The sequence below is a fragment of the Grammomys surdaster genome, unplaced genomic scaffold (assembly GCF_004785775.1).
Source record: "Grammomys surdaster isolate TR1022 unplaced genomic scaffold, NIH_TR_1.0 214, whole genome shotgun sequence".
NCBI lineage: Eukaryota > Metazoa > Chordata > Mammalia > Rodentia > Muridae > Grammomys > Grammomys surdaster.
In genome coordinates, this window is record NW_021604659.1 from 1,460,696 (window position 1) to 1,488,207 (window position 27,512).

The 27,512-nt window shown below is 47.7% G+C and overlaps 1 protein-coding gene across 1 annotated transcript in view; it reads right to left on the minus strand.

Moving 5' to 3' along the window:
- Dock1 (dedicator of cytokinesis 1) overlaps positions 1–23,817 on the minus strand; it is a 508,897-nt gene extending 485,080 nt beyond the window's left edge. Inside the window, exon 1 of the mRNA XM_028772526.1 lies at positions 23,660–23,817. Within this exon, the coding sequence (XP_028628359.1) occupies positions 23,660–23,705 (46 nt within the window). The 5' untranslated portion in view covers positions 23,706–23,817. The remainder of the gene's footprint in view (positions 1–23,659) is intronic.
- Positions 23,818–27,512: the final 3,695 nt, after the last annotated feature.

A 27,512-nucleotide genomic window follows, 5' to 3' on the forward strand; every position in this document is an offset into this window, starting at 1 on the left:
GTGTGTGTGTGTGTGTGTGTGTGTGTGTGTGTGTGTGTGTGTGTGTGTGTGTGTTTGTGCATGCTCACCCATACACACGCACATAAAGGCCAGAGGACAAGCTTAGGTGTTTTCCTTGGGGGTTATCTACCTTTCCTTTGAAACAGGGCCCCTCACTAGCCTGAGGCTCATCAGATAAAACTGGCTGGACCGCAAGTGAGCTCCAGATCCACCATCTCTGCCTTCCTAGAACTGGGGTCATAAACGTGTACCAACACAGCAATTTGGTTTTAAAAGTGAGTTCTACAGTTTCAAACTCAGGCCCTGAGGCTTGTATACAACAATTACTTTGACAATTGAACTACTTGCCCAGTTCCTTCAGTGGGCTGTTTGCTAGTTTGAGTGTTTTCAGCTTTTCTGGCTTCACCTATCTATCAATCTCCAACAAGACTGACTCTGTTACATCCTGGGGCAGGTGTCTTTCCAGAGAACACTCACCTCAGAACTAAAACTGACTGGTCTCAAGTCCGTCTCTGCCACAGACAGCCAATGCTCTGGGCGAGATACTAAGCCTTGTCTTTGCCATGTTGGCAGCTCTAATTCTGTGTTGGCTGAAGAAACATGTGAAGGATTGAATAAAGAAGCTCAGACAAGGCCTAGAGCGGTAGCTCAGTGCTTAATAACACTTTGTAGCCCTCTTGTACAGAACCTGGTTTCATTTCCAGCACTCATGGTGACTCACAACCGTTTTTAACTCCAGTTCCAAGAGATCCAGTGCCCTCTTCTGACCTCTGCAGGGACCAGGCATGCAAGTGGTATATGTACATACCTGCAGGCAAAATATCCATAAATATAAAATAGTAAAACAATAAATCTAGATGCTGGAGAGGTGGCTCAGTGGATAAGAGCAGTTACTGCTCTTGAAGAAGACAGAGGTTCTGTTCCTAACATCCACATGGTAGCACACAACGCTCTTTACATACACTCACTCAGGCACACACAGATACACATAAAATTAAATAGATAAATGTTTTCATTAAATAAATAAGTCTAAAAGAGAAAATAAAGAACTCAGAATATGCTATGAAAACAAGAGACAGCTTATCCAGTCCTCTACCAAACAGCTACCTGTGCCAGATTAATCTACAAAGCCTGCTCCTTGGAGAGACAGTGACTAGTTATCACCCATTCACCTACAACTCTCATCAAATCCGCAGTGAAGAACACTGGAAGCGGGCCCTGGAATCTGCTTACATTATCACGTACCCAGCACAGAGGTGACCACCAATGAATGCTCTAACTCCTCTCTTCTGAAAACATGATTCAAATAGACAGTGTTCTTGTCTCCTTCCCATTGCTGTGATGAAACACTCTGACCAAAAGCAGCTAAAGGGAGGGAAAGAATTTGACTTACATTTCCAGGTCATAGCCCACCACTGAGGGAAGTCAGAGCAGGCACTCGGGCAGAAACTTCAGGCAGAAAGCTATGAGGAACTCTCCTGGATGGCTTGCTCTGGAGCACATGCTTAACTAGCTTTCCATACAGCCCAAGACTGCCTGCCTGAAGAGGGTGCTCTACATCTTGGGTTGGGCCAATTAAAAATTAAAAATCAAGGCAATCCCCCCACAGACATGCCCATATGCGAATCTGATATTGGCAATTCTTCAATTTAGACACACACATACCCTAGTTGTAAGCCTTGCCTATGTCAAGATGGCAGTCAAGTGAACTAAGACAACCTGAGTATAACTCTTCTCTGCCTGTTTACTCATCATTTGGAGACAGGTGATGAGGTAAGTGTACAAGTCCAGCTCATGAGGCCCCAGGAGCAGAGCCCACCACCAGCCCAGAACACAGCAACCAACCATATAAAAGGTCAGGCCCCAAGGAAATCCCATCAGGCACCACTCCTCCTCTCTGGAGGCTCTGTATCCTTCCTCTGATTCTGACTTTATCCTGTATCTGATGAATGTCTTCACTGGGTATCTTAGTTACTTTTCTATTGCTGTGACAAAACATCATGACTAAGATAAATAATAAGGGAAAGGATTTCATTATGACTCACAGATGCAAAAAATTAGAGTCAAAAAATTAGACACAAAAAATATGAACACTGAGGCAGGGAGCATAGCAGAGGGTGGGCAAAAATGGCACTAGAGAAGTAGCTAAGAACATGAATCTTAAGACACAACCACAAGGCAGAGAGAGCTAATTGGAAATAGCTAGAGCCTTAAAAACCTCAAAGCCTAGCCCCAGTGACATGCCTCTTCCAGCAAGGTCACAACTCCTAATCCTTCCCAAATAGTTCCATCAACTAGAAACCAAGTATCAATTTATATGACGAACCTATGGGAGCACTTTCATTCAAAGTGCTCCCACCGGGTTCTTGTCTTATTTCTTTATGAGTCTCTCCTTCCAAATGGCCAAGTTTTTCTGTGTCCTAATTGCACCTTTGCACCAGCTCTCTGCAGCTCCATAACCAAGTACCACAAACTCAGGCATTTATAACAGAAATGTTTTCTTACACAGCTTTGGAGCAGGGGTCAGCATGGCTGTGCTCCAAGTCTTAACAAGAATCTGTTATTTTAGCTTTCTAGCTTCTGGTAGTTCTGGATGCTCCATAGACCTTCCTCATCCTCTCTGGGCTTTGACAGCAAAACTCTACTTTCTGGTCACCAGGGCACAGTTTGTCCCTCACACTAGGACTGGCTGAAATACCCACCTACTCCAGGATAACCTCACACTAACTCACAATAATGATCCTGTGCCAAACCAGGTCATCTTCTGGGATACTCAGTTAGGACCTTAACCCTTCTGAAGGGATTAAGGGTCATAGTTTAATCTGTAAGATACACTACCTTCCATCACATAATGTTTATGAAATGATACAGTCAATGAACCCAGGCATTAAGTAGCTATATTTTCCCTCAAGTTGAAATGCAAATATATGCAAATGATGATAAGAAAATGGCTTTTAAGGTTCAATCTTTTTCCTTTTGTCTACTTTTTGTAGAAATCGCAATTCAGATGAGAGTAGTAAGTAGTTTTAGAATGAGAAAATAAATTACATAATTTAGATGGAAATTTGATGATTCTACTTAACAGCTCTCTAGTGTTCTTGGGACTTTGTGGGGTTTTTTTGTTTTTTGTTTGTTTGTTTGTTTGTTTGTTTTAAACAAAAGAAAACTTAGATGGCTCTGTCATGGGGGAACAACTCCCAGGCTTCTTTATTCAGGGGTGGCATTCCATGTGCAGGTGGTTAACAGGTGACAAACAGAGTCAATGTGTGCTTAGCTCCTGTCAATTCTCTCACAGTAGAGAATGCAGGGGCTATCTATCCACCTCTGCTTACACACAGGCATGTAGTAACAGAGCTAACATGGTCAGGACCAAGTCAGATAGCCAGGGCTTCAAACTTAGCCAAGAGGTACCACAGATTCAGCTTCTAGACCTTTCTTACTGTTTCAAGGCCCAGCCTCCCCAGGTCCCAGCTATAACACTGAGACCTACATCACAATGAACCTACAGTTCACCACGCCATGAGATGAGCCCATCAAGGGCATTCCCCTGCCCCCATTCCTAAAGTCAACCACAAGATCCTATACCCCTGGTGACCTTGAGATGCCACTTAAACTGGCCTCATTCTTCCAGACTCCAAATCAACACTGGTAATGTCCTGGCTTGCAGGAGTCCTCCACAGCCTTTGCATGTTCACCAGAGCAAGGGCTAGGTAGAGCTCAGTAAGTAAGAGCGTTTGGTATGCAGTCATGAGGGCCTGAGTTTGAAACACTAGCACCTACCTATGTAAAAAGCCAGGCACAGCCATATGCACCCATAATCCCTGTGCTATGTGTGACAAAGACTGGGCTTGATGCCAGCCTAGTCCCAGTTTCAGTGAGAGACCCTGTCTCAAGGAATAAATCAGAGAGTGCTAGAGCAAGACACCTGACATTCTCCTCTGGTATCTATGTGCATACAATTGTAAACACAGGTTCACATACACTACACACACATACTCACACACATACACAAAAATAAAATATTATATAAAATCACCAGGTCCACTCATCCCAGTCAGAGGCTCTCTCTGGATGCCCAAATGGCATGGTACTATGACCATGCTCAGGCATGGTCAGCCAGCTGTCCATGACGACCCATCATTCCTTGGTTTCTCCTTTACTTTTCAGAGGCAGAGAATCCTCAGTTCCCTCAGCATCGCACAGACAGGAAAATTTCACCTCACAGTCAGCAGTCACATGGCCTGGACAATCTGGGTATTTCCTAACTTCCTTTCCTCTCAAGAAAAGAATTCAGGGCCCTCAAGATAGATCGGCAGGTAGAGTCACTGGTTTGCAAGCCTGGGGACCAGAGTTTGACCCCCCAGAAATCACACAGTAGAAAGAACACTAAATGCAAGTTGCCCTTTGACCTCCACATGTATAATGTGGCAAGCACCTACACTCTCATATACACATAAAATAATAAAGTGCAATAATAATTTTTCAAGAAGAACAGCAGACACTCTCAACCTCTCACATGTTGGAGGAAAACCCTCTGACACTGTGGCTTCAACTAGGTGCCAGGTATACTCTGGCCTGATGGCCCCTGTGCAGGGGCACCTGCTCCCCTACATACACATACACAGCAGTCCCCACTCATCAACAGGCATGTGTGCTGTGACCCAGTGGATGCCAGAAGGAAGAGAGTAGCAAGCTGAGTACTCTCCATGGTGAGTGTTTCTCCTGCACGCGCACACACACACACACACACACACACACACGATCAAATTTTACAATCAAGGTTCAATTACAAAACCAGCCCAGGAAGAGAGCAGTAACAGTAACTAATATCAGAACAATTGCAGCAACAGACAGTACTCAATTATTTAAAACATGAATCATTCATCTCTGGAATTTTCCACTTGCCATTTTCAGACTTCAGATGATCAAAGGTAAACAAATACCAGGTAAGAGAGGAGACAGCAATTCTGCAAATTTGAGTGTTTAGAAATGTACCCAAAATGCCCTGGGTGGAAGGAAACAGCAAGGAGAAGTAGGCCTGGGACTTGCCATAGAATCCACCTGATTCTAACTTCTAACCTGTGTGTGTATGTGTGTGTGTGTGTGTGTGTGTGTGTGTGTGTGTGTGTGTGTGTGTAAACGACAGCATTTTGGAACAAGCTTGTGGCAAATTAGTCCTACTGGCTCACATGCGGGCTGTATGAAACCAGAATGTTAATAAAAATAGGAAACAAGTCTCAGCTCTGCTATTCCACAGCAGTGGGAGGAATGGATAGGCAGGCATGGCCCTCACCAGCTTTTATGTAGGTGCTTAGGATCTGAACTCACATCCTCTTGTAAGTTACAACAAGCACTCTTGTCTACTGAGCTGTCTCTCTAGTCTCCCAGTAAAAATGTTATAAACTGGTAAAAGCATAAAATAAAATGTAGACAGATCTAAAAGCAAATCACAAAGCCGCTAGCCATATTCGCAAGGGAGCGGCCTACTTTGCAAATGACACTGCAGTATTCAACCACACAAGTGCTGTGCCCTGTGAGCCACAATCACTCAACCTCTTTCCTTAAGAAACACATTCACACAATCCTTCATTTCCAGGGACTGTGATTTCTCATTCTGAAGGCTCATTCCATGCTAATCCCACCTTGACATTCCTGCCTATAAATCACAGAAATCAAAGGGAGACGCCATGCAGACAAATGTCCAAGAGCCCTTGACCACATCTGGTCCCCACAGGCAAATGCCACTCAGACAAAAACTTTATATGGAGACTTTGTGTTTAGCTAATCTAGAACAACAGGGCTGAAGAGGTGAAGACCCTAAAGAACTGGGTTTCTGTTCCCTAACTTTTCAAAACCTTTCACCCAACTTGCACTACCCCAGCCCAGATTTGAGCACTGCAAGGGTCTCTTGCCTTGCCTATGGCTCTAAACAAAGGTTTCCAGAGACAGCACAGCTTAGCTCTCCCTCCCACCCCTCCATGTCCATAGCCAGATGGATGAGCAAGCTACCTGCTGGATGAAAGGGACAGAGATCTTCCTGGTTTTCCACCTGCTTCTTCTTATACATGGCATGGTATAGTGGCCTGTTCTAGCTGCAATATCAGTCAGCAACACAAATATATCATAGTTCTGGTAGCTGGAAGTCCAGGATGAACGAGTCAGCATGTTTGATATGTGGCAAAGGCCTATGTCTGGTTCATAGACATCCTCTCTGTGCTAAGTCCTCACATGGAAAAAGAAAGGCAAATCTTAAGGAGGCCTCCAATAGAGGCACTGTCTTAGTTAGGGTTTTACTGCTGAGAAACCATGGCCAAGGCAACTCTTAGAAAGACAACATTTAATCGAGGCTGGCTTATAGTTCAGAGGTTGAGTCCATTATCATCAAGGCAGGAGAATGGCAGCATCCAGGCAGACATGGTGCAGGAGGAGCTGAGAGTTCTACATCTTCATCTGAAGGCTGCTAGGAGAAGACTTCCAGACAGCTAGAAGGAGGGTCTTAAAGCCCACGCCCACAATGACACACCTACTCCAACAAGGCCACTCCTACTCGAACAAAGCTATACCTCCTAATAGTGCCACTCACTGGGCCAAGCATACTCAAACCACCAAGGCACTATAGTTATCAGTGGACAAAATCTAGAATCACCTGAGAGGCCTCTGGGCTTCCCTGTGGGGGTTATCTTGATTTCCTTTACTGGTATGGGAAGACCTGCCCACTGTGGGTGGCAGCATTCCCTGGGCTGAATATATTAAAAGGAGATAGGAAGCTGAGCAGCAGCAGCAGCACTCATCTCTCTCTGATTCCTGATTGCAGATATGATGCAACCAGCTGCTTCAAGCAATCGCTACCTTGACTTCTCCACCATGACAGACTGGACTCTTGAACTGTGAGCCAAATAACCTTTTCTCCCATAAACTGCTTTTGTCAGAGTATTTTATCACAGCAATAAAAAAAGAAAACTACAACAGGCCCTGTTCCTTCAACACCTCACAGGCAAATAGGCTTTGGGCCATAGAGACAACAATATACTCAGACTGTTGATTACGGCTAAATGGGGACTCCTGAGATTTTAGGTTTAATGTCCTTATGCTTTCTATATTGTTTACATTCTTTTCATAACTAGCACAAAATAGTACTAGAAAAATAATGGGAATTGTTCTAAAATTAAAAGATTCTGAGTGCTAGAAAGATGATTTAATGGGTAATGTGACCATCACACAAGCATGAGGGTCTGAGTTGAGATTCCCAGCATCAATACGAAGAAAAAGCCAGATGTGGTGTTAAACATCTATAACCACAGCACTGAGAAACAGAGAGAGAGGCAGACCTGAAGCTCCTGCTGGCTAGCCAGCCTTGCAAATCAGTGTGAGCTCTAGGTTCAGTAAAAGACTCAGTCTTGAAAAATATAATGGAGAGTGATCAAGGAAGACACTCTACTTGCACCCATGTGTGCATACATGCACACACATACACACAAACACAAAGACCCTAAGACCATAAGCAGGTGCGAGCAATGTGAGGCCCACCGGCTAAATAGGGCACAGAAGCTATGACTAGTCTTCATTTTCTCACTGCTGAAATTAAAAGTGTCTAGGTACATAACAGTTAGTAACCAGAAGTTCACAATATTGTGAGCCTCCCTCACCTCCATCTACTTCTAAAATATTTTCATCCCTGTAAGAGAAAAAAGGACTGTAAAGTAATGACTTCCCCTCCTCTATCCCCAGGCAACCACTAATCTGTTTGTCTATGGATTTGCCTGTTGTAGATAACACATATCAGCAGAGTCCTGCAATATAGGTCTTTCTGTGACTAGCTATGGTCTCTTAGCATTAACGTTTGCAAAATGCATCCACACTGTACTCATTCCTTTTTATGACTCAGTAATATTTCATTGTTCTATCCACTCATCAAAGGTGGATACTTATTCATGTTCACTTCTGAGTACTGGGAGCAGTACCACTGTCAACATTTGCATGTCTTTTAAGCTGTCATTATTTCTATAGAAAACATACCCATGGGGTGGGGATTAGTTCCTACAGTATAAGAATACAGAAATATGTGATTTTTTTTTTTTAGTAACTGACAAACTTTTATAGATATAACATTTTACAGCAGTATCATCTGTCAGTGACTGTATTAGTGCCCCCAAGACCCTGGATCGTATCTCTTGGTATGCAAAGTCGAGCAAACTTAACAAGTGAACTAGACAAGAAGAGTGGCCCATCTCAGTTTGAACAGAGGCTGCTAACTGTCCCTTGTAGCTGTTTAATGTTTGGCATCTACAAAATATTTTGGCATCGATTCTCTCCTTTGACACCTGTCTTTTCATCAAATTTGGGGCAGGAAAGACCAGAGGCAGAACCTTCCCTGACGGATCATCTGAGACCAGATACATGCTTGAGCCAAGCTGTAGAGCTGGAGCCAGGATTCAACCCACTCGCACATTCATTCACCTTCCTTCTAGTCATTACTGGATGGAGAAGTCTTTTATCCTCAAAAGAGACTTGAAAAATAGCCTTGTATCAAGCAACAGTGGGAGAAATTCTAAGCCCATAAAAATCCTAAAAATGCAAGTGATAGCCCTAGTTTACCAAGAGAATATCTGAGCTATAAAAATATGGTTCACCCTATCCACCCTATGTGACCACTCATTCAAACAGCAGGGACACAGGAGAGGGAAGGGAGCTTGAGGTCACTGCTCCAGACATCTACTAGGCCACTCCGTGAGTCCCAACACTCACCTGGACACAGCATCACAAGTCATGTAATACACACACACACACACACACACACACACACACACACACGATACTCCAACCTCAGGGATGTTGAGGTAAAAATCTGGCCCTTCACCTATAAACAATCACATGCTGGGAACAGAGGAAAGGGCTACGCAACCCTGGATGTGGAACAGGGAACCCAGGGATTGGAGAAGAAGTACATGTGGTACTGCAGAGAGCAACATAGGGAGGCCTCGCTTCTCAAGCTAGGTAGGAAGACAGAGGTAAGCCTGGAAAACCAAGACAGGCGGAAACAAAGAGCATGTCTAGACAGCTAAAGAAGCCTGTGGAAATGCACTGTGGCTTATCAGACCACAGAGCCAGGGGTCTAAGAGACCACTGAGCCTCTGGGTAAAAATACCAGAAGTCATTTGAGGCTCACAGGTCCAAGTTTCCTCCCTCCTGTGAGAGGTAGTCCCTGAACCTGCTCCGCCCCCAGGTCCTCCATCCCTGTATCCTCACCAGGCTAGTCCTCAAGGCAGCACCCCACCAAGCACTCCCCTAGGGTTTGCACTGGCCTGAAGTGAGCACTAAACAACCCAACATACACTCTCACTCTTGAGAAATGGGCAGCCAAACACACAAGACAGAAAAGATGTGAAATAAATCGTACTAAGTTAATAGAAGTGAGGCAATTTGGAAGAAAAATAATCACATTTTCCTCCTGCTAAATCATTATTTGCCCCTGGTAAAGTCAATTATGTTAAAGAAAATAAGTTATTATTTTAGAAAAATAAAAAAAGAGACTTAGAAAATGCTTTTATTTCTACCAATAAAACCAGGAGATTTCCCTGGAATGGTGATACACACCTTTAATCCCAGCACTCAGGAGGTAGAAGCAAACAGATCTCTGTGAGTTCAAGGCCAGCCTCATCTACACAGTGGGTTCCAGGACAGCCAGAGTTGCACAATGAGATCCTGTCTCAAAAAAAAAACAAAAACAAAAAACAAACAAACAAACAAAAAAACCTCTGGGCATGATTGTCTGTGACAGGTCTCCAGTGTTTGGCTTGCATACACTTACAGGAAATGCAGGCCTGGCTGGTTGGTCCCCAGCTCATCATCAGAGATCTAACTGCCAGAAAAAATGGGACAGGTGGGATAGCTCAGGCAACATTGCCAAGACCTGAGTTTGTTCCCCAACACCCACATGGTAGAAGAAATGAACCAATTACAAGTTGTCCTCTGCCCTCCACATAACACACAGTGGCACACATACACATGCATGCACGAAAATAAATGTAATTTAAAGACGAAAATTTAGGGGCTGGAGAGATGGGTCAGCAATTAAGAGCACAAGCTGATCTTGCAGAAGACCTGAGTTCAGTTCTCAGCATCCACATCAGGCAGCTCACACCTGCCTGTGACTCCACTCCAGAGGAACCCCATACCCTTGACCTTCCAGAGGCACCTCAACACATATATCACCATGACACACACACTTAAAAATAATAAAAATAAATCTTTTTAAACAAGAAGCTTCTATTTGCAGCAGAGGACTAACAGAGACCCACCTACAAGCCACAGTGCAGAGAACAAGAGACTGCAAAATATTCAGCCCTAAAGGGAACATACAACACACACACACACACACACACACACACACACACGCATACACACACAGACATGCCTCCTCTGCCATTGCTTCGGGATCATTGAGTGGGGCAGGGCAGGAACAGTGTAAGAGTATGGATGAAACTTCATCTTGTGGCAGGGCAGCTGCACATATGAACTCACAGGGGTTGTGGCAGCATACACAAGACAGGAGCATATCTATGGAGCATTTTCTCGATAGCTCATTTGATGAAGGGAGGGCCCAGCCCAGTGTGGACAGTGCCAACCCTAAACAGGTGCGCCTGAGCTGTAAAACAAGGTAGATGAGCAAGCCAATAAACCACACTTCTTCACCATCTCTGCTTCAGTCCCTGCCTTGAATTCCAGCCCTGACTTCCCTCAGTAATGAACTTTGACTGAAGTGTAAAATGAAATAATCTTTTCCCTCCTCAAGTTGTTTTTGGTCTTGGTGTTGATTGCAGTGACAGAAGAAATAACTAGAACATAGTGCAAGGTCGGTGGCACAAAGAAGACACTTTCCTGCCAGGGAGAGCAGCAGGAGCAGCAGCAGGAGCAGTAGCAGGAGGAGTAGCAGTAGCAGGAGGAGTAGCAGGAGCAGGAGAAGCAGGAACAGGAGGAGTAGCAGGAGCAGCAGGAGGAGTAGCAGGAGGAGTAGCAGGAGTAGAAGGAGCAGGAACTGGAGGAGTAGCAGGAGCAGCAGGAGCAGGAGGAGTAGCAGGAGCAGCAGGAGCAGGAGAAGTAGTAGGAGCAGCAGGAGCAGCAGGAGCAGGAGGAGTAGCAGGAGCAGCAGGAGCAGCAGGGGCAGGAGGAGTAGCAGCAGGAGCAAGAGGAGTAGCAGGAGCAGCCAATAAACAAGTCAGAACTTAGCCATCTTCCCCCAGGAAACACTTAGCAATGTCTGAGACATTTGGGGGAGTTTCCCACCCAGAGACAGAAAGTGGTACTGGATTCCTGGGTAAAAACTAAGAGCATCCTACAATGTGCAGAATAGATCTTGTTACAAAGACTGACCCAGCCCAGGAAGTGAGAAGTGCCCAGGCTGAGAACTCTGCTTGGCATGAGTTAGCTCCTGTGATCCCAGAGTGTTTCCCTGAGGTAGAAAGTTCCATCATTCACACTCAGCACAAGGCTGTACAACCTGAGAAACAGGGAGGCTGAGGAGACACCCTTAAAGAGTGGGGTACAAGAGTGGGGTACAGAAGCCAGGCTGCAGGGTCTGCCAACAAAAGTTTCTTCTTTGTTCCATCTTGCAGGCAGCATAAGCTCCCTGTGTGGACAGTGCAGGAAGAGCTGGGTTTCTCCTCCTCAGATGGAGGCAGCTGGCTCTGGGCCTGAGCTGTTAAGACTATGCCCCAGCCACAGAGGCCCATCCCCAACACTCTGCCTGTGGGGATTCTGGTAAAGGAGATGAAGCTCCCAGAGCCCAGGGAAACACACCTGCTGGCTCCCATCCTGTCTCCAGTCCCTCCTCATTCCATCCTCCCTTCAGGGTCTGGAGACTCAGATTCATTCGCAATGGTTCCTCAGCCTTCCCTCACATCTATTCCCACAGCCAGGATCAGAGCAATAGAAAAAGTCAAGGGGCAGACATGACAAGCCCTACGAAGCTGGGAGCTGAGGAAAATCAGACACAAATGTGCCAAACCAAGGACAACAGGACATGGGGCCACCATGGAAACAGGTAACACTCATAGTTCACCCAGAAATCCCCAAAGCTCCAGAACCCAATAAAAATTCATTCAGTGGCAGAACCCCAACCTGAGTAGAGAACAGGGCCCCTACATCAGGCAAGTCCACACCCCATTGCCACTGTATCTACATACTCAACAAGATTCCTGGGTGTCACCCAGAACTATGCAGGGTGGGATCTGGAACCTACATGAGCCACACCTACTCACACCTGTTTGTCCATATCACAGCATCCCAATTTATGATACTACATTGGCTTTCATGGGTTCAGATAGGGGACTGTGCTAGAATGTGGGACCCAGGAGGACAACTCTGGACCACCAGTACCAAACAAAGCTGAGACACAAACAGAAATCAAGGGAGGAGGTGGGGAGATAAAGGAAGGGAGGGAGGAAAAGAGGGAGGGAAGGAGAGAGAGAGGGAGGGAGGGAGGGAGGGAGGGAAGGAAGGAGGAAAGAAAAATGGAAGGGAGAGAGGGGGAGGAGGAGAAGAGAGAGAAAAAAAGGTCAGGGAGAAAAAAAGCAGTGAAGGGAGAAGAAACTGAACAGGAAGTAAGAAAAGGAAAAGGAGAGGAAGGCAGGGAGGAGGAAGAGCAGAAATGGAACAGAAAAGTATAGTGAGGAGAGGGGAAGGGGGAAGAGGAAAGTGTGAAGACAGAAAAAAAAAGATGGGGATGAAGGTAAGGAGGAGGAAGGGGAGGGGAATAAGAAAAAGAGGAGGGAGGGGAGGAAGAAGGTAAGGAGGAGGAGAAAAGGAAGAAGAGAAAAGTAAGAAGAGGGAAGGAAGACAGGGAGGAATATGAGGAGGAAGAGGAGAGGAGGAGGGAGAGAAGAAAGGGAGGAGGGAGAGGAACAGAGGCAGGAAGAGGGAGGGGAAGAGGGAGGTAGCTATTGAAAGAACAGTTTTCTATCCATCAGCATAGTTCTCCCCACAATTCAGTGCTCTGTGCCTCACTTCCAGCATGGCCACCTAACACCTAACACTATTACGGGGTTCTCCCGGAGCACCTTTTCTGATACACACTCCACCACAAACATAAGAGTTACTTCAGAATACAGATTTCAGAAAGTAATGAGACAAAAGCCAGTAATTAGTAAAACAGGCAATTCTCCCACACAGGTTTCAGTCCACTGCCCATTGAGACCAAAAGAAGTCCACATGTGCTCTTTCCAGGGGCACACTCGGAAGCTCCAGGGTCATCACAGAAAAGATGTTTAACAGTTTGCTTCCTGGACTCAGCACCTTGGGATCATCTTGAAACCCACAGACACCACCAAACATGGCCCCAGTTCTCAGCTCCATGTCTTCCCATCTCTGGGGAAAGCAAACAACTGTTTACCATTGAGTTTCAAAAATAGAAAGGTGAAAAGTCCATTCAAACTGCTCACGGTCAGTGATGCTAAAGGGCCCATTCCAACTCACTTCCTGAATAATGGAAAATAAATGTCAACAGGAGCAGGTGGACAGGATTACCAAATTCTGGGCCCACGCTTCTCCACCTACCTGCTGTGGGTCCTGCAGAGCTGTGAGCCACCTGCATGACACCAACATAAAGCAAATTTTAATTGTATGAAGCAAGCAGAATGCACTGTCCAGCCAGAAGCAGGCAGCCAGATCCTTATGAGTCTGAGACCAGCCTAGTCTATGTATAAAGTTCCAGGATAGCCAGGGTTGCACAGTGACGCCCTATATCAAAAAGACAACATAATAGCAGAATATTTGAGAGAGCAGCTAGCAAGCAAGCAAGCAAGCAAGCAAGCAGCCAGATGCAGAAAGGAAATCATGACTGTTACATTTCTCTACAAGCTTATCTAATGTGATTCTGTTAAACAAATCACTCAGGGTGGTACGTGAATGGTGTGAGACACTCCCAAGGTAATGGCAAATCACAGCTTTAAACAGGCTGAGGGACGCTTTCGGAGACACAGTGACATCTTCAAGCTGAGCCTATACACTGTACTTTTATGGTCCCCAGGGAAACCAGAAAGAACTACGGCCACTCACTCCATCTCTGTAATACTTTCTAAAGCTCACCCAGCTTCGCCACTCACTCTCATGAGAGAAGCTGTTAAAGCTACAAAACAATGGCAAAATAAAACAAAAAAAAAAAACAAACAAAAAACCAGGTCTGGGGACATACACCAGTGTTCCCAGAACTTAGGAAGTGGAGGCCTGAGGATCAGGAGTTCAAGGTCATCTTCAGGTACTTAGAGGCTTTGAGGCTAGAATAAGCTGTACAGTGGGGTCTAGGCCAGCAGACTACAGACTAAAACCTTGTCTCAAAAGACAACTACCAATAAATAAATAAATCCACAAGAAGGCTCTCTGTGCCTCCAAAACTGAGAGTGTTTAATGTCATCTACCACGTGCTAAGCATAAAGGCACCAAGAAGGAAATGTAACTTGCTGTCCTATCTGGGGGAAGCCACCTGCCTGCTGAAGGCAGAGGGTGCCAGTGTGTATGTACCCAGATTCCCTCTTGTGCGCAGCTGGGGCGACTTACTCGGTGGGCACAGACCCAGCATGGCTTCAAAATTATCACAAAATTGAAGGCATATATTTGTCCGAAGACCAGACCCTTCCCACCCTTTTAGCTCCCCTCTGACTCAGTGGTGCCAGATCACTGAGAGTCTTGTGAGTTTACCCAGGGGAGAGAAGCCAGGCTCCCACTGCAGTACATGGGACAGTCCCTGGAATTAGGCAATGAGCAGCCTGTCAACAGTAGCAAAGGTGCAGTCCCAGCACCAAAGGCCATCCCTGTCCTCACTGCAGAGTTGGGATTCAGGAAGCACAATGCAGCTGGCTCCTGTCACAAAAACACACCTTCTGAGAACCGGGAAATGAATCTGAGCAGGGTGTGTGAGTGCCCAGGCCCAATGAGGCTTAAGGAAAACAACAGCACCAAGTACAGTTCATATTCAGGTCTAAAACTGCCCGAGCGAGCGAGCGCATTGTTCTGGCACGAACTTTGCTGACTTCCAGGGTGACCCAAGGACAGACATTTCATCTGCCACATCCCTCCGGGTACCATACAGGAAAGAACAAAACAAAGCCCAAGGGCCATGAAGACAAAGGAAACTCAGCTGACTCTTAAGGTACACTGCTGTAGACTGGGTTGTGAGCCCCTACTTCTGAATGCTGGAATTACAGTCTCACTTTAAAACCTATTATGCTCTTTTCTGTTGCTGTGATAAAACATGACCAAGGCAACTTATAGAAAGAAGAGTTTATTTGGGCTTGTGGTTCCAGAGACACAAGAGTCTGTCCCCAAAAATGGCAGGGTGGCATGGCAGCAGGCAGACAGGGCAGCTGGAAGAGCAAGCTGAGAGCTCACATCTTCAATCACAAACAAAAGGCAGAAAGATAACAATCTGGAAGAAGGAAGAAGCCTTTGCTATCAAAGCCTATCTCATATACTTCATCCAGCATGGCCACAAATCCTGAGCTTCCCCAAGGAGCACCACCACTACGGGAACATTCTCACTCGAACCACCACAGAGCGCCAGGATGGAAGTGGGGGTGGATGGGGAGCAGGGCGAGGCCATTCATCAGGTGGCTGGGCTAAAATGAAGTTTTCAGAAAAAGCCCCAATTCAATTGGTTTGGCACCATTCATTAAAAGGAGGAGAGGTTAGGACACACACACCAGAGTGAGATAGGGTGAAGATGACAATCTACAAGCCAAGCAGACAGGTCTCCGATTTTAAAAACACACACACCATGATATGCCCACCTAAGAATTCCTGCTCAAGAACAATGCTGATATAAGTATCTGAACCCAGACTCTGGCACTTTGTAATAGCAGCCCCACGAAACTAATAATACATCCTGTGCACATGGGTCTTCATGGGCCCCCATCATCATGTTAAGATCAAATCTACGGCAGTGTTTTTGGTCCCTGTACCACCATGCTTCCAAACTGCCTCACAGAGCGTTAGCTCCTGTGCACCCCACATCAACTACCATTCTCCCCACTTTCGGGAGAGGTGCAAAGGAGGCTGGAGAAAGGCTCAGAGGCTTGCCCCAGTCACCTGCAGCATGTCCATCTTGAAGACGTCAAGGTCTCATTAGGAAGTTGTGTGCAGAGGGCTGCAGCTGATGGTACTTGACAGCAACCTGTCAGAGCTAAAAGCCAACTCTGCTGTGCACCTCCTCCTCTCTTTGCTGGCTGGCGTTTCTCAACCTGACACAAACCTACACATGCCTAGGAAGAAGGAACCTCATTGAGGAACTCCATCCATCATGCTGGCCTGTGGGCACATCTGTGGGGTACTTTCTTGATAGCTGGTTGACGTGTGAAAGGGCCTAGACCTCTATGGGCAGTGCTGTCCCTTAGGTAGGTGGGCCTGGGCTAAGAAAAGTAGCTGAGCAAGCCAGTCTCTGCTCTGTTCCTGCCTCAGCTTCTCTGGATGATGGGCTGCAACCTGTAAACCAACTTAACCCTTTCCTCCCCAAGTTGCTTTTGGTCCTTGTGATTTATCACAGCAACAGAAAGCAAACTAGTGCAGACGGTCTCCCAAGAGCTTCGCAGCACACTGAAACAATTGCAAAAGTGATCGTGTGAATGAGTGATCCACAGCTCAGTTAAACACTGCTGATCCGACGAGGCTGGCCACTCACACTGGGCCACCTCCTCCAGGCTGGCCCTTCAGACTGAACAATTACCCTTCCATGAAAACATGAACAATTTTCTCCTTCCTGTTGATAAATAACATATTACCTTTATACTATCGACGTTTATTTTATTTTTTGTTGGGGGAAGGGCACATGTATTATGGTACCCACAGAGGTCAGAGGGCAACTTGCAGGAGTCAGTTCTTTCCTTCCTCCATGGGAGTCCAGGGCATCAAACTCAGATCCTTGAACAGAAAGTACCTTCACTGAGCTATCCTGAGGGCCCCACCCTGAACAACTTCTCAGATCAGTGGCCCAGCTCCTGCTGTCCCTCCCTGGAGCACCTCCATCTTTATCAGCCAGCTACATGCTGGCCTCCACACATACATGATGCCCAGACATCAGAGAACGGCTACCCTGGGGAGACACAAACTCCAGCCACACTGAGATGCTGATGCTCCAGTCAGCCTGGGTAAAGGGGACAGAAACAACAGCAAAGACAGGAAGGACAGGAAGGAAGTAGCACGTGGCTGGTAAAGGTAGCCTGTGCAGCCAGTGTGGCAAAGGCTGCAAGTTTCTTTTAAAAGACAAATAGCCAGGACTGCAGAGGAGGCTCACAGGTAAAGTGCCTGCATCACAAGCATGGGGATCATGCTGACCAGGCACAGTAGTGTGCACCCAGAAATACAGCAACGATGGGGGCGGGAACAGAGGGATCTCTGTAGCTCATTAGCCAGCCTGCCTAGCCAAAAACGATGAGTTCCAGTTCTAGTAAGAGTCCCTGCCTCAAAACTTAAGGTGGAAAGTGATGGAGAAAGGTAACTGACATCCATCCATCATTGACCTCTGTCTCTCTCTCTCTCTCTCTCTCAATCTCTCTCTCTCTCAAAATGGGAAGAATAGGCACATTATCCATCTATCACAGGACTCAGCAAATGCATTCCTGGGCATCTCTCTACCCACCCCAACACACACACACAGAGCGAGCAAGAGCGAGAAACAGCGAGAGACAGCGAGAGCGAGAGACAGCTAGAGCGAGAGAGCGAGAGACAGCGAGAGAGCGAGAGAGAGCGAGAGAGAGAGAGCGAGAGCGAGAGAGAGCGAGAGAGAGAGAGAGAGAGAGAGAGAGAGAGAGCACCTTAACTTTATTCGTAACAGCCCAAACTCAGATATCTTTTGACAGATGAACAGAGCCATAAAGAACACTCCATAGGAGGGAACTGGACAGACTCAACAACCTGGTGGACCAAGACTGAGAAGCCACTGAGTACAAGAGGCCAGTGGAGGCTGCCTATTGTAGGAATCCATTTGAAATGCAGGAGTCCAGCCACAGAACAAACTAACAATTGCCAGGTCTTGGGGAGTGTGCTATGGAAGTAGCAGTGGCTGCTAAAGGACAGCATTAGGGGCCTGGGGACACTGCAGCTTGACTGCGTCGACGTCTGGACCCTGGCTCAGTGGCTGTACGGCCAGTCTGCTGGGAAGCAAACTGAAAATAACCCTTTGGGTTATTATTTTTTTTAATGACTGCATGTGGCTGTATTGCTTGAAAATATCAACTTTAATGGAGGGGGGGGGGAGAAAGAGAAGAAGAAAAGGAGAGAGGGCAGAAGGGTAGTGGGGAGAGACGACAGGAGGGAGGAGGAAGGAAAGAGAGAGGGAGGCTCAAGTACTACTGAAAAAAACTGCTGGGTTTCCCTAATGCACTCAGGACTCAGCCCTACTCCGCACCCAGCCTTCACTGCCTGCAGCCACAGGAGTGACCCAGAACCAGCCTGAAACTGATTCCCACGCCCTAACACAATCCTGTTCAGACAGGTAATATTCTAGAATGATGATATAACAATACATTTAAAACATTTGAGTTTCAAAGTAAAATCGGATTTGGAGAAATATAATCCGTGCCCTAATTCGGTTTTTCTGCAACTCCAGTGAATGAAAATGTGTGGGTCTCTACTTACTTAGGATCCAATCTAATGTTTTAGCCCAAAGCAGCAGCCTGCTCACCACTCTGGGTAATGAAAGAGAATTCCACCTTCCCTCCCTCCCCTGCCTTTCCAAGGGTCTTTGGATGTTCCAATCTTCGAAGCAAAGATCAACAAGAACACACCCCATATTTTCTACTGACCAAACAGGATTTTAAGAAATCACTTGTCTGGGCCACAGAGTTAGGCCAGCCTGAGCAATGTAGTAAGATTCTTTCTCAAAAAATAAAATAATAAAATAAATCACCTTTTGAAGAAAATCAACTTCCCAGGAACTATGGGGGTTCCATCTAAGTAGGAAGTCCCTTATCATTACACCACCCCGACCCCCACCCCTCTCTCTCCCTCACCTTTGGCACTTTGACTTTTTTCAAGATAGTCCCACTATGTACCTTTGACTGTTTAGGAACTCACTATGGCTGAGCAGAAACTCGTAGAGATTGCCTGTCTCTGCCTCCCAAGCGCTGGGATTAAAAGCGTGTGCTGCCACGCCCAACTTCCTCACCACAATTCTTAAAGCTTATAAAATAATGAATAAAAGTGGAAGCCAGCAAGATAGGTCAGGAGGTAAAAGGTACTAAGAGTGACGACCAGAGCTTGATCCCCAGAACCCACACCATGGAAGGGAAGAACCAACTCCTGTAAGCTGTCCCATGGTATGCACATCTGCACCATGCATGGCCCCTGTGCATATGCATGCACACACAAATAAATACAATAATGTTTTCTTAAAAGTAAAACCACAGCAAGAGACAAGAATAACATAAGGAGTCTACCTTCCCAATGCCCTGTTCCTCCTGGGGATCTCTACCTGGAAGAGAAGCGTGAGGAATGCTGGGCTCACTATCTTCCCTGCACCCAACAGGGCTCACAGACAGGAGACTCCTGACCCAAGTCGCTGTCTACATCATAGGCTCTGGTTTTCTACTACTGCTCTAACAAACTACCCCAGTTAGATCGCCAAGTGCATGGCTCCACACTTCTGCAGCCAGAGGCCCAGTGGCTGTGGGTCTCAAAACAGAAGCCTGGCCATCAGGGATCCCACCAGGAGACTGCAGGAGGAATCTGCTTTCAAGCTCATCTGGGGTGTTTGCAGAATCATACAGTTTTATGAGATCACACTGCCTGGTAGATCTTAGCTTTCTGGGGCCTCTGTCTAGTCCCTGCCAGTGAACGCCTATGTCTCCCGGCAGCTGCTCATCAAGTCCTTCTCTGTTTTGGAATTTAGCTTCCCATTCAGCATGTCTCTCTGCCAAGACCAGCCAGCCAAGCTCCCAGAGCCCATGTGACCCCATCTCAAACTTCATAAGCCCAATCACACTGCGAAGCCTCTCTTCTGTATCAGCATATCATAATTCCTAGGGTTGAGATCAGGCTGCGCACACCTGATTCCAGAACACAAGACCCTGCCATATTTGGGATGATGGAAAAGATCATGTGGCCAAGCCTGTGGACAGCTAAATCAAAGGTTACACATGCGTGAATAAGCCAACCCCCCTAAACACAGCCCACCAAACCCAGCCCAAGAGGGGAGGAAAGCCAACTGGCAGCCTTGACAAGCAGCAACCCCACAAAATGAATCATGGGAACTCCCCCCATTTCCTGCCCTGGCAAGAGCCACCCATCAGCCATTTACTCTCGTGTCTCGATTTTCTGGAATAAATAGATAAATAACAGCAGCGTCTCATTTACAAACAATGCTTCTAAGAGTCCTCAAGCTCTCCTGAACAATGAGCTGTGATTCATGTTTCCAAAAGCGATGCTGTTTGATCATTTTCATTCTCCCTCGTGATTCACTCAGGGGCCAAGTGGCTAGAGTGGAAGCAGGGTCCACCCACCAGAGCCTCAGGAGGGAAACACAGGCCTGTTGTTAAGGCTACCAAAGAGAAGGCTGAGGTTAGTATGGGGATCTTTAGTAACTTTCCCTTAGGGAAAAACAGCCCATCAGCCTGCAGGCAAGAACTTGCATCCTCCCCAGTGAGTATCTGCCCTATGAGCCACTAGGATCCTCTCAGTGCAAACTGTTAGACACACAGAGCGTTGGGGTGCCTCCATGCCTCCACCCTTGACTTCCCCCCACTCTGACACAGGGAGACACTAATCTTCAAGGTGCCTTCTGATGCCTGTCACATCCAAGCTCGGCTGTCTTATCCCATCCTGGTGAAGACAGACACAGATCCACGTTCTCCTACATCAGACAGCCTTTCACACTTTTGCTAGAATTTCCTGGGCAAAACCACCCCCTAGACCAACGGTTCTCGACCTGTGAGCATGGCCCCTGGGGGTGGGGGTGGGGCCTGCATATCAGATATTTACACTACGATTCATGACAGTAGCCAAATCACAATTATAAAGTAGCAACAAAAATAATCTTATGGTTGGGAGAGGGGCCACCACACCATGAGGAACTGGATTAAAGGGTGGCGGCATTAGGAAGGTGGAGAACCGATTTCCTAGCTCTCCTTTGAGAACTTTCTGAAAAAGTTTTGAGATTAAGGCACTAGCAAAATACTTGATGTTAGAAGTCACATCCAAGAGTGCCTTTGGAAGGGTGTGTGGCCTGAGATAGCCATAGCCACTTGGGCTGCTTGCTTCCTGCCTCTGGATGGAGACCCTCCTGGCCATATATAGGAATGTTCCCCCATCTTCTCCAGGTAAAGCCACACTACAGAACTACAAAAGGCTCACTGATGGCAACATCCTGGTCTTTAGGGGAACTGGACACTACAGCAAAATGTAGTGTCACCACCACCCTACCCCACACCCAGTACTGAATATCTCTCTCTCTCTCTCTCTCTCTCTCTCTCTCTCTCTCTCTCTCTCTCTCAGGATGACTCCACACCCCAGCACTGGATATCAGTATCTATCCCTCCCCCTCCCCCTTGCTCATTGTCACTCTATTGCTCTCTCACTCTCAAGTGAAGACCCCACACCCAACAAAGGAACTCACAGGGCTTCCACTGCTAAATGTTTTCTTGGCCTTTTGCTTAGGAAATATGACTTTTTTCTTTTTGAGATAAGACCCCACGTAGCAAAGACGGGCCTCAAACTTACTATGCTGCAGAGGATGAGCTTCAACTTCTGATCCTCCTGCCTCGACCTCCCGAGTTCTGACTTTACCAGTATGCACCACACTACCACCCTGCACGACAAACTGGATTTGGACTAAGCCCCCCCCAGCCCCCACCAAGCCATTTTTTTTCCTATCTACAACCCTTCTTTCCCATGGCTGCTGAGGTCTCCAGCCTGCTTGCTTCTTTCTCTCAAATGTCAACAAAACAGTCTTCCAGCTTAAAAGGGAATGGGGGGGGGGGGTGCAGGTGAGGGGAGGAGACCCACCAGGTGTGAGGGCACATGCCTTTAAACCTAGCACCTAGAAGGTAGAGACAAGTAGACCTCTGTATGAAGCCAGATCAACCAGGGCTACATAGTGAAACTCTGACTCAAAAAAATAAACAAACAGCATAGAAATAGAGTCCCCTACCCAATAATCACAAGCCACGGTGGCAGCTGCACCAGAACAGGGATGAATATGAACCCACTGTTGCCAGGGTTCAAACCCAGTACGCTCCCATTATGATGCTGGACGGGTAAAGTGCAAGCAGCAACTTTCTCCACTAGCCGAGCCTCCTCTGCAGACCCAAGGGTCTCTCTCCTTCCTCACTGCTTCCTGACCATCTTGCTACCACTTAGTGCTCGCTACTGCTCCTCTTCTAGCTGTTGTTTGAACAGTCCTGGGCAACCCCAGGAGAAACCCGCCATTGCTCTCACACCCTGAAGTCATCCTAAGTAGGGTCCTCATCCCAAATTAGATGAGACTCTAACAGCCCTTGCCCCACACGGGGCCGATCAGGAGGTACATGACATGCTTGTTAGCGCCTTACACACTCCATCCTCCCTCAGAAAGTCCAGCTCTGCCACGGGCCTCAGAAAGGTCTGCCAAGTGCAGGTGGAGCTCATCCCAGTGTTCACAAAGCAGGGACCTCCTCCAAACCTCTGTGTGGGCCTAGAGTGGAGGTAGGGGCCCTAGGCTTTCCCAGCCCTGCCTCCAGGACCACCATCCCCTACTTGTTACAGAAATAAGTAAGTGGAGTTCAAAGGAAGGGCACAGCCTTGTAGACTGGAGTCTCCAGGAAGCTTCCAAAGTCAACTGGCTGGGACATGAACAAAGACTGCAAGACCGTGCTGAAGGTATGCCTAGAACAGACAACTGCTGAGAAAGTGCCCCAAGGCAGCCCTTAGGGTGGAAGGCAGCAAGCTCCCCTAAATGCTTGCTTGCAAGTCAGAGAGAGTCTCTGCTCAAGTGAGGCTGGGTGTCAGAGGATCCTCAGGGAAAGAGAGAAGGAGTCTGGAAACAGAATAGTCAGATCTGGAATGCCAGCGAGCCCTGAGGCCTAGACAAACCTGACTTTTGATGTGGGCTAGCTGGGGGGTAGACAAGGTCTGCAGGGCTCTGGGACTGTCTGGCCACTGAGGCAAGCCGGGCTCCTTGGAATGTGTCCTGAGTCAAATATAAGCTTGCAACCCGACTCCCTCCACCCCCTAGGGAAGCAACAAAGGCAAAACCAGGTCTCCGCCCTCAAGGTCCGTTTCCAGGGCCCCGGGGACACAGGAGCGCCTGAGTGTCCCCTAACATACAGGGCGGGAAAGGCGGCACCGACCCAGCCCGGGAGGCGCAGCCACTCCTCACGCGAGAAAAGGAGGCTTCCCAGATCCGAGCGCTGCACAATGAAAAGTGTCCACCCGGAGTCCCGGATGCCAAACAGAAGTTTCCCGAAGAAGCCAAAACGCACACAAACAATGACCCCCGGAGCCCCGCGCACGCAGGAGCACACGGGACTACGACAGAGCGAATGCGCGGGAATGAGGAGCACGGTGGTCCCTGGAGGGTCCCTCGGTTCCCCACGCGGGCTCTAGCCCCGGGCGGGCCGGGCTCCGCACCGCGCGGCAACAGGCTGGGCGCCGCGGCGGGGAAGTTGCACACGGGGCGGGCGCGGGGCGGCGCGCTGCTCACCCACGCCGTACTTCTCCTCTCGCTTGGTGGGGACCCAGCGCGTCATGGTGGCGCTGGCCGCAGCCCACTGGAGCCGCCGCTGCCGCCGCCGCTGCTCGGGCAGGAAACTCTGCGCCTAGGCCGCCATCTTCCATTCCTTCCCCGCCGCGACAGGATGGGGAGGAAAAAGTTTGCGGCGGAGGCGGTGTCATGTGGGACGGGGCGGGCGGAGCGTCGCGGGCCGGATGGGAAAGGCCGGGAGCGCCGGCGAGAGGCGGGACCGCGGCCGGCTGCAGCCCGCCCAGGCGCGCGTGCCCTGAGCCCGGCCCGCCGCGTCCCTCGAGGGACCCAGGCCGCTGCTCCGAGCCCACGGACGCCCTGCACGCTGCAGGCACCGTGCAACTCGCATCCTCTACTTTAAACTGAACATCGTGCACCTCACACCTACTAATTTGCACCGTACACCCCTCACCCTGTACCCTCTACTCTGCACCGCATTCAGCACTCTATCATGTACCCTACACTCTACTTTGAACACTGAGCATCCGGCATCCTGAACACTCTGCACCCTGCATAGTGCAGAAGCACTATCTTTGCACACACACACACACACACACACCATCCTGAACACTCTGTACCCTGCACCTCACAGAGGCTCTATCTTTGCACGAGCACACATGTGCACACACACACACACACACACTAATCCTTACAGCCCTCCAGGCCTGGACCTAAAATAAATAGACACCACACACATGTACTCACTGGTGTGAAGTGCGGAAACCCGGGTTCTGTCCAAGTGTAGAGCCCTGGAGCAGAGCTAGGAGTTCTTTCTTCGTGGTTCACTCGTTCAATCATTCATTCATTCATTCATTCATTCATTCATTCATTCATTCAGCAGACACAAAGCGGGCACCTATTTTGCCAGGGGTTAAGCGCACTGAGCATGCCTGGAGCTGATGGGACCGTGACATACAGTCAGAACTGGTTAAGAGAAGCCTAGGAAAAGAATTCACAGCCCCTGGGTGCTTCTAACAGTCCAGCTCCCTTTAGGTGTTGGGGTCCTGGAGCTCCACAAAGAGGCTCCGGGCTTGCAGCAACTTTAAGGCGTTCAGTAGGAGTTGGGCCTGCTGAAGTGGGGAAAGAGAGGAAGTGGGAAGAGAAAGAAAGCCAGTTCAAGCCTAGAACAGGCAGCTCAGCCTCCTAGCAACTCTAATCTGAAGGAGGCTGGTCTGAGACTCACCCAGTGCTAGGCCACCCACAAGTGCAATGCTTCCCAGTTCTTCAAAGCCTGCACACAGACACACCCCGAGTTTTCATTAGAATCCAAGAAAAGGATAAAACTAAGGGGAGGAGTGGTATGGGGCCTCTGGTCCACAGCAATCCTTAGAAGGAGTAAATGAGATTTCATATTCTACTGTGTGCCCTCTCTCTCTTGCATCCTAGAAACAATGACAAATGTGCTGGCCTGGGAGCCTTTAAGGTCTAGAGGAATGAAAGTGTAAAAGAATAAAGGCTACATTGCGTAAGATTGCATGAAAGGGGCCAACTCATCTAGAATTGGAAAGGTTGGGGCACCCTAGCCTGGAGCAGTTATGTCAACCTATCCAGAATGCAGCTTAAATAGCCAGGAGCTCCTGAATGGAAAAGGTAAGACAGAACATTCCCTGTTCAAGATAATGTACAACTAAGATTTCTAGCAATTCAGCCACTGATTCATAGAAAGTCACAGGCTCCTTTCACTGATAAGGAACTTCAGTCCCACAGAGGGAAGCAGCCTGGGCTCACCTCCCACGTGGTCTCCAGCATTCACTAAAAGCAGGCAATCAGAAACCTCAAGGGTCCAGGCCTTGAGGGTGTGGTCCAGTGATTCAGACTGCTCCAAGGAGAAGCAAATGAAGGTGCTAACCAGAAGTGGGGTGCTCAGAGCTCAGTGTCAAGTGCCTGGTCCACTCTAGGTCAAAAGAGTTTCCCTGAGAAAACTGTCTTAAGTCTGAATTTTAAGAATAAGCAGAGATGAGCAAGGTGAAGTGGGAAATTAACTGGATGTGCAAGGGGCCTGGGGTGGGCAGGAATACTGGTGTTTAAAGGAAGGGAGAGACCAGTAAGGCTTCTTCAGAGAAGTGACTCCAGAGAAGCTGCTGGATAGAAGGGCTTTCTAGGTCTTCCTGGGATTCTGGAAGTCCATGAAAGAAAACCAGGAAGATGGATTTCAGGGATGCACATCGTATCTTCTGTGCCTCATTTCAATTCTGTTTTTGAGGCTCCACATGAGGAAAGATGGCTTGTTGTACAGAACAACCAGGAGCCTGAGATCCAACAGTCCTTGAAAGCATGCCCTGCTGGGGCCAGCTGTGCAGTCACTCTGCCGCTGCTTCTGTCTGATCCTCCTGTTGCTAAACCTTAGCATTCTGATGGCCCCACATGTGATCCAGGACTGCTGACACCAACCTCATGGGGCATCCTGAGGCTCTCAAGAGAGTGTAGCTATATACAACAGCAGCAGACCTATAGATGGCTGCCTCTCGTCTCTCCCTCCCTCCGTGTTCATTGTTCAATAACCTTCTGGTATACATTTTCACTCTGATAAAAATGACTGGTACAGGAGGCTAGGAAAATGGGTCAGTGGGTGAAATGCCTGATATGCAAGTTTAGAATCCCCAGAAGCTCTATAAAAAAAAAAAAAAAAACAAGCACTGTAGCACACATCTGTAACCCGAGATGGGGAGCCAGAGACAGGAGCTCATTAGCCAGGCAGATTAGTCCACCCCCTGAGCTCCAGGTGTAATGAGAGACCTGGCCTCAAATCTGAGTTAGCCAGCCATTGAAGTGTACCTGTGAACATGCACATGTGTGCACATATATCTATGTGTGCAAGAGCACACACCTATACAAACATACATACAACACATGTATCATGACTTAATCGAGATTTTGATTTCTTGTAAGAATGCCATACCAAAATAGGCTTACAAATCAGAGTTTTAACTTTACGTTACATTTTTATTTTATCATTAAGGGGGGGAGTGGATCTGCCACAGCATACATGGAGGTCAGAAGACAACTTACTGTAATCAGTTCTCTCCTACCTCCCAGATATCAATCTCAGGTCAAGCACTTAACAGCAAGCAGACTTACCTCATTTCGCTACAAACTTACACTCATTTCTCTGGCCTGTAAGCCAGTTTTAAAACTTCAGGTGGACCATGGCCATGTGTTGGAGACAATACGCCTGAAGACTTGTCTGTGTGCCCATATTCCTTGAAGCTCAAAGATTGGTCATCACCCACGGGCAGGCATAGTCACATCTTGTGGCTCAAAATATCACTATCTCCTTGTCCTGTGTGACCACACTGGTTCAGTATTCACTGGTTCCATGAGCCTTGGAATTGTGGCAGTGGCATTTTGAACTCCTGACTCATAGCCACAGATCTCCTGCCAGGCCTCACACCTCTGCCAACTGGCTGCAAAGCCCAGAGCTCCTGAAATCAGTAATGGATCTCATCCTCAGCTAATGTAACCACAGGGTAGTGAGCCAGGGCTGCAGTCCATCCGGAAACGCATAGTCCAGCAGCCCGGCTGAACCATCAGCAGGAGCACAGACTAGCAACCTCCCACTGAAGAAGGCTGGAAGAATCAGTGATCACCAAAACAATATTAGTTTTAAATCTTGATTTAAATATATATGTATATAGTTTTAAGAGTCTCACTGGTTAACTTAAAACTCAAAATCCTCCTGTCTCGGCCTCCCGAATGCTGGGATTTATAAGTGTGAGTACCACTCTGAATTCATTTCATGTGTGAGAGACAGGTTCATGTAGCCAAAGCTGCCCTCAAATTCACCCTCAAATACAGCCAACTGAAGATGGCTTTG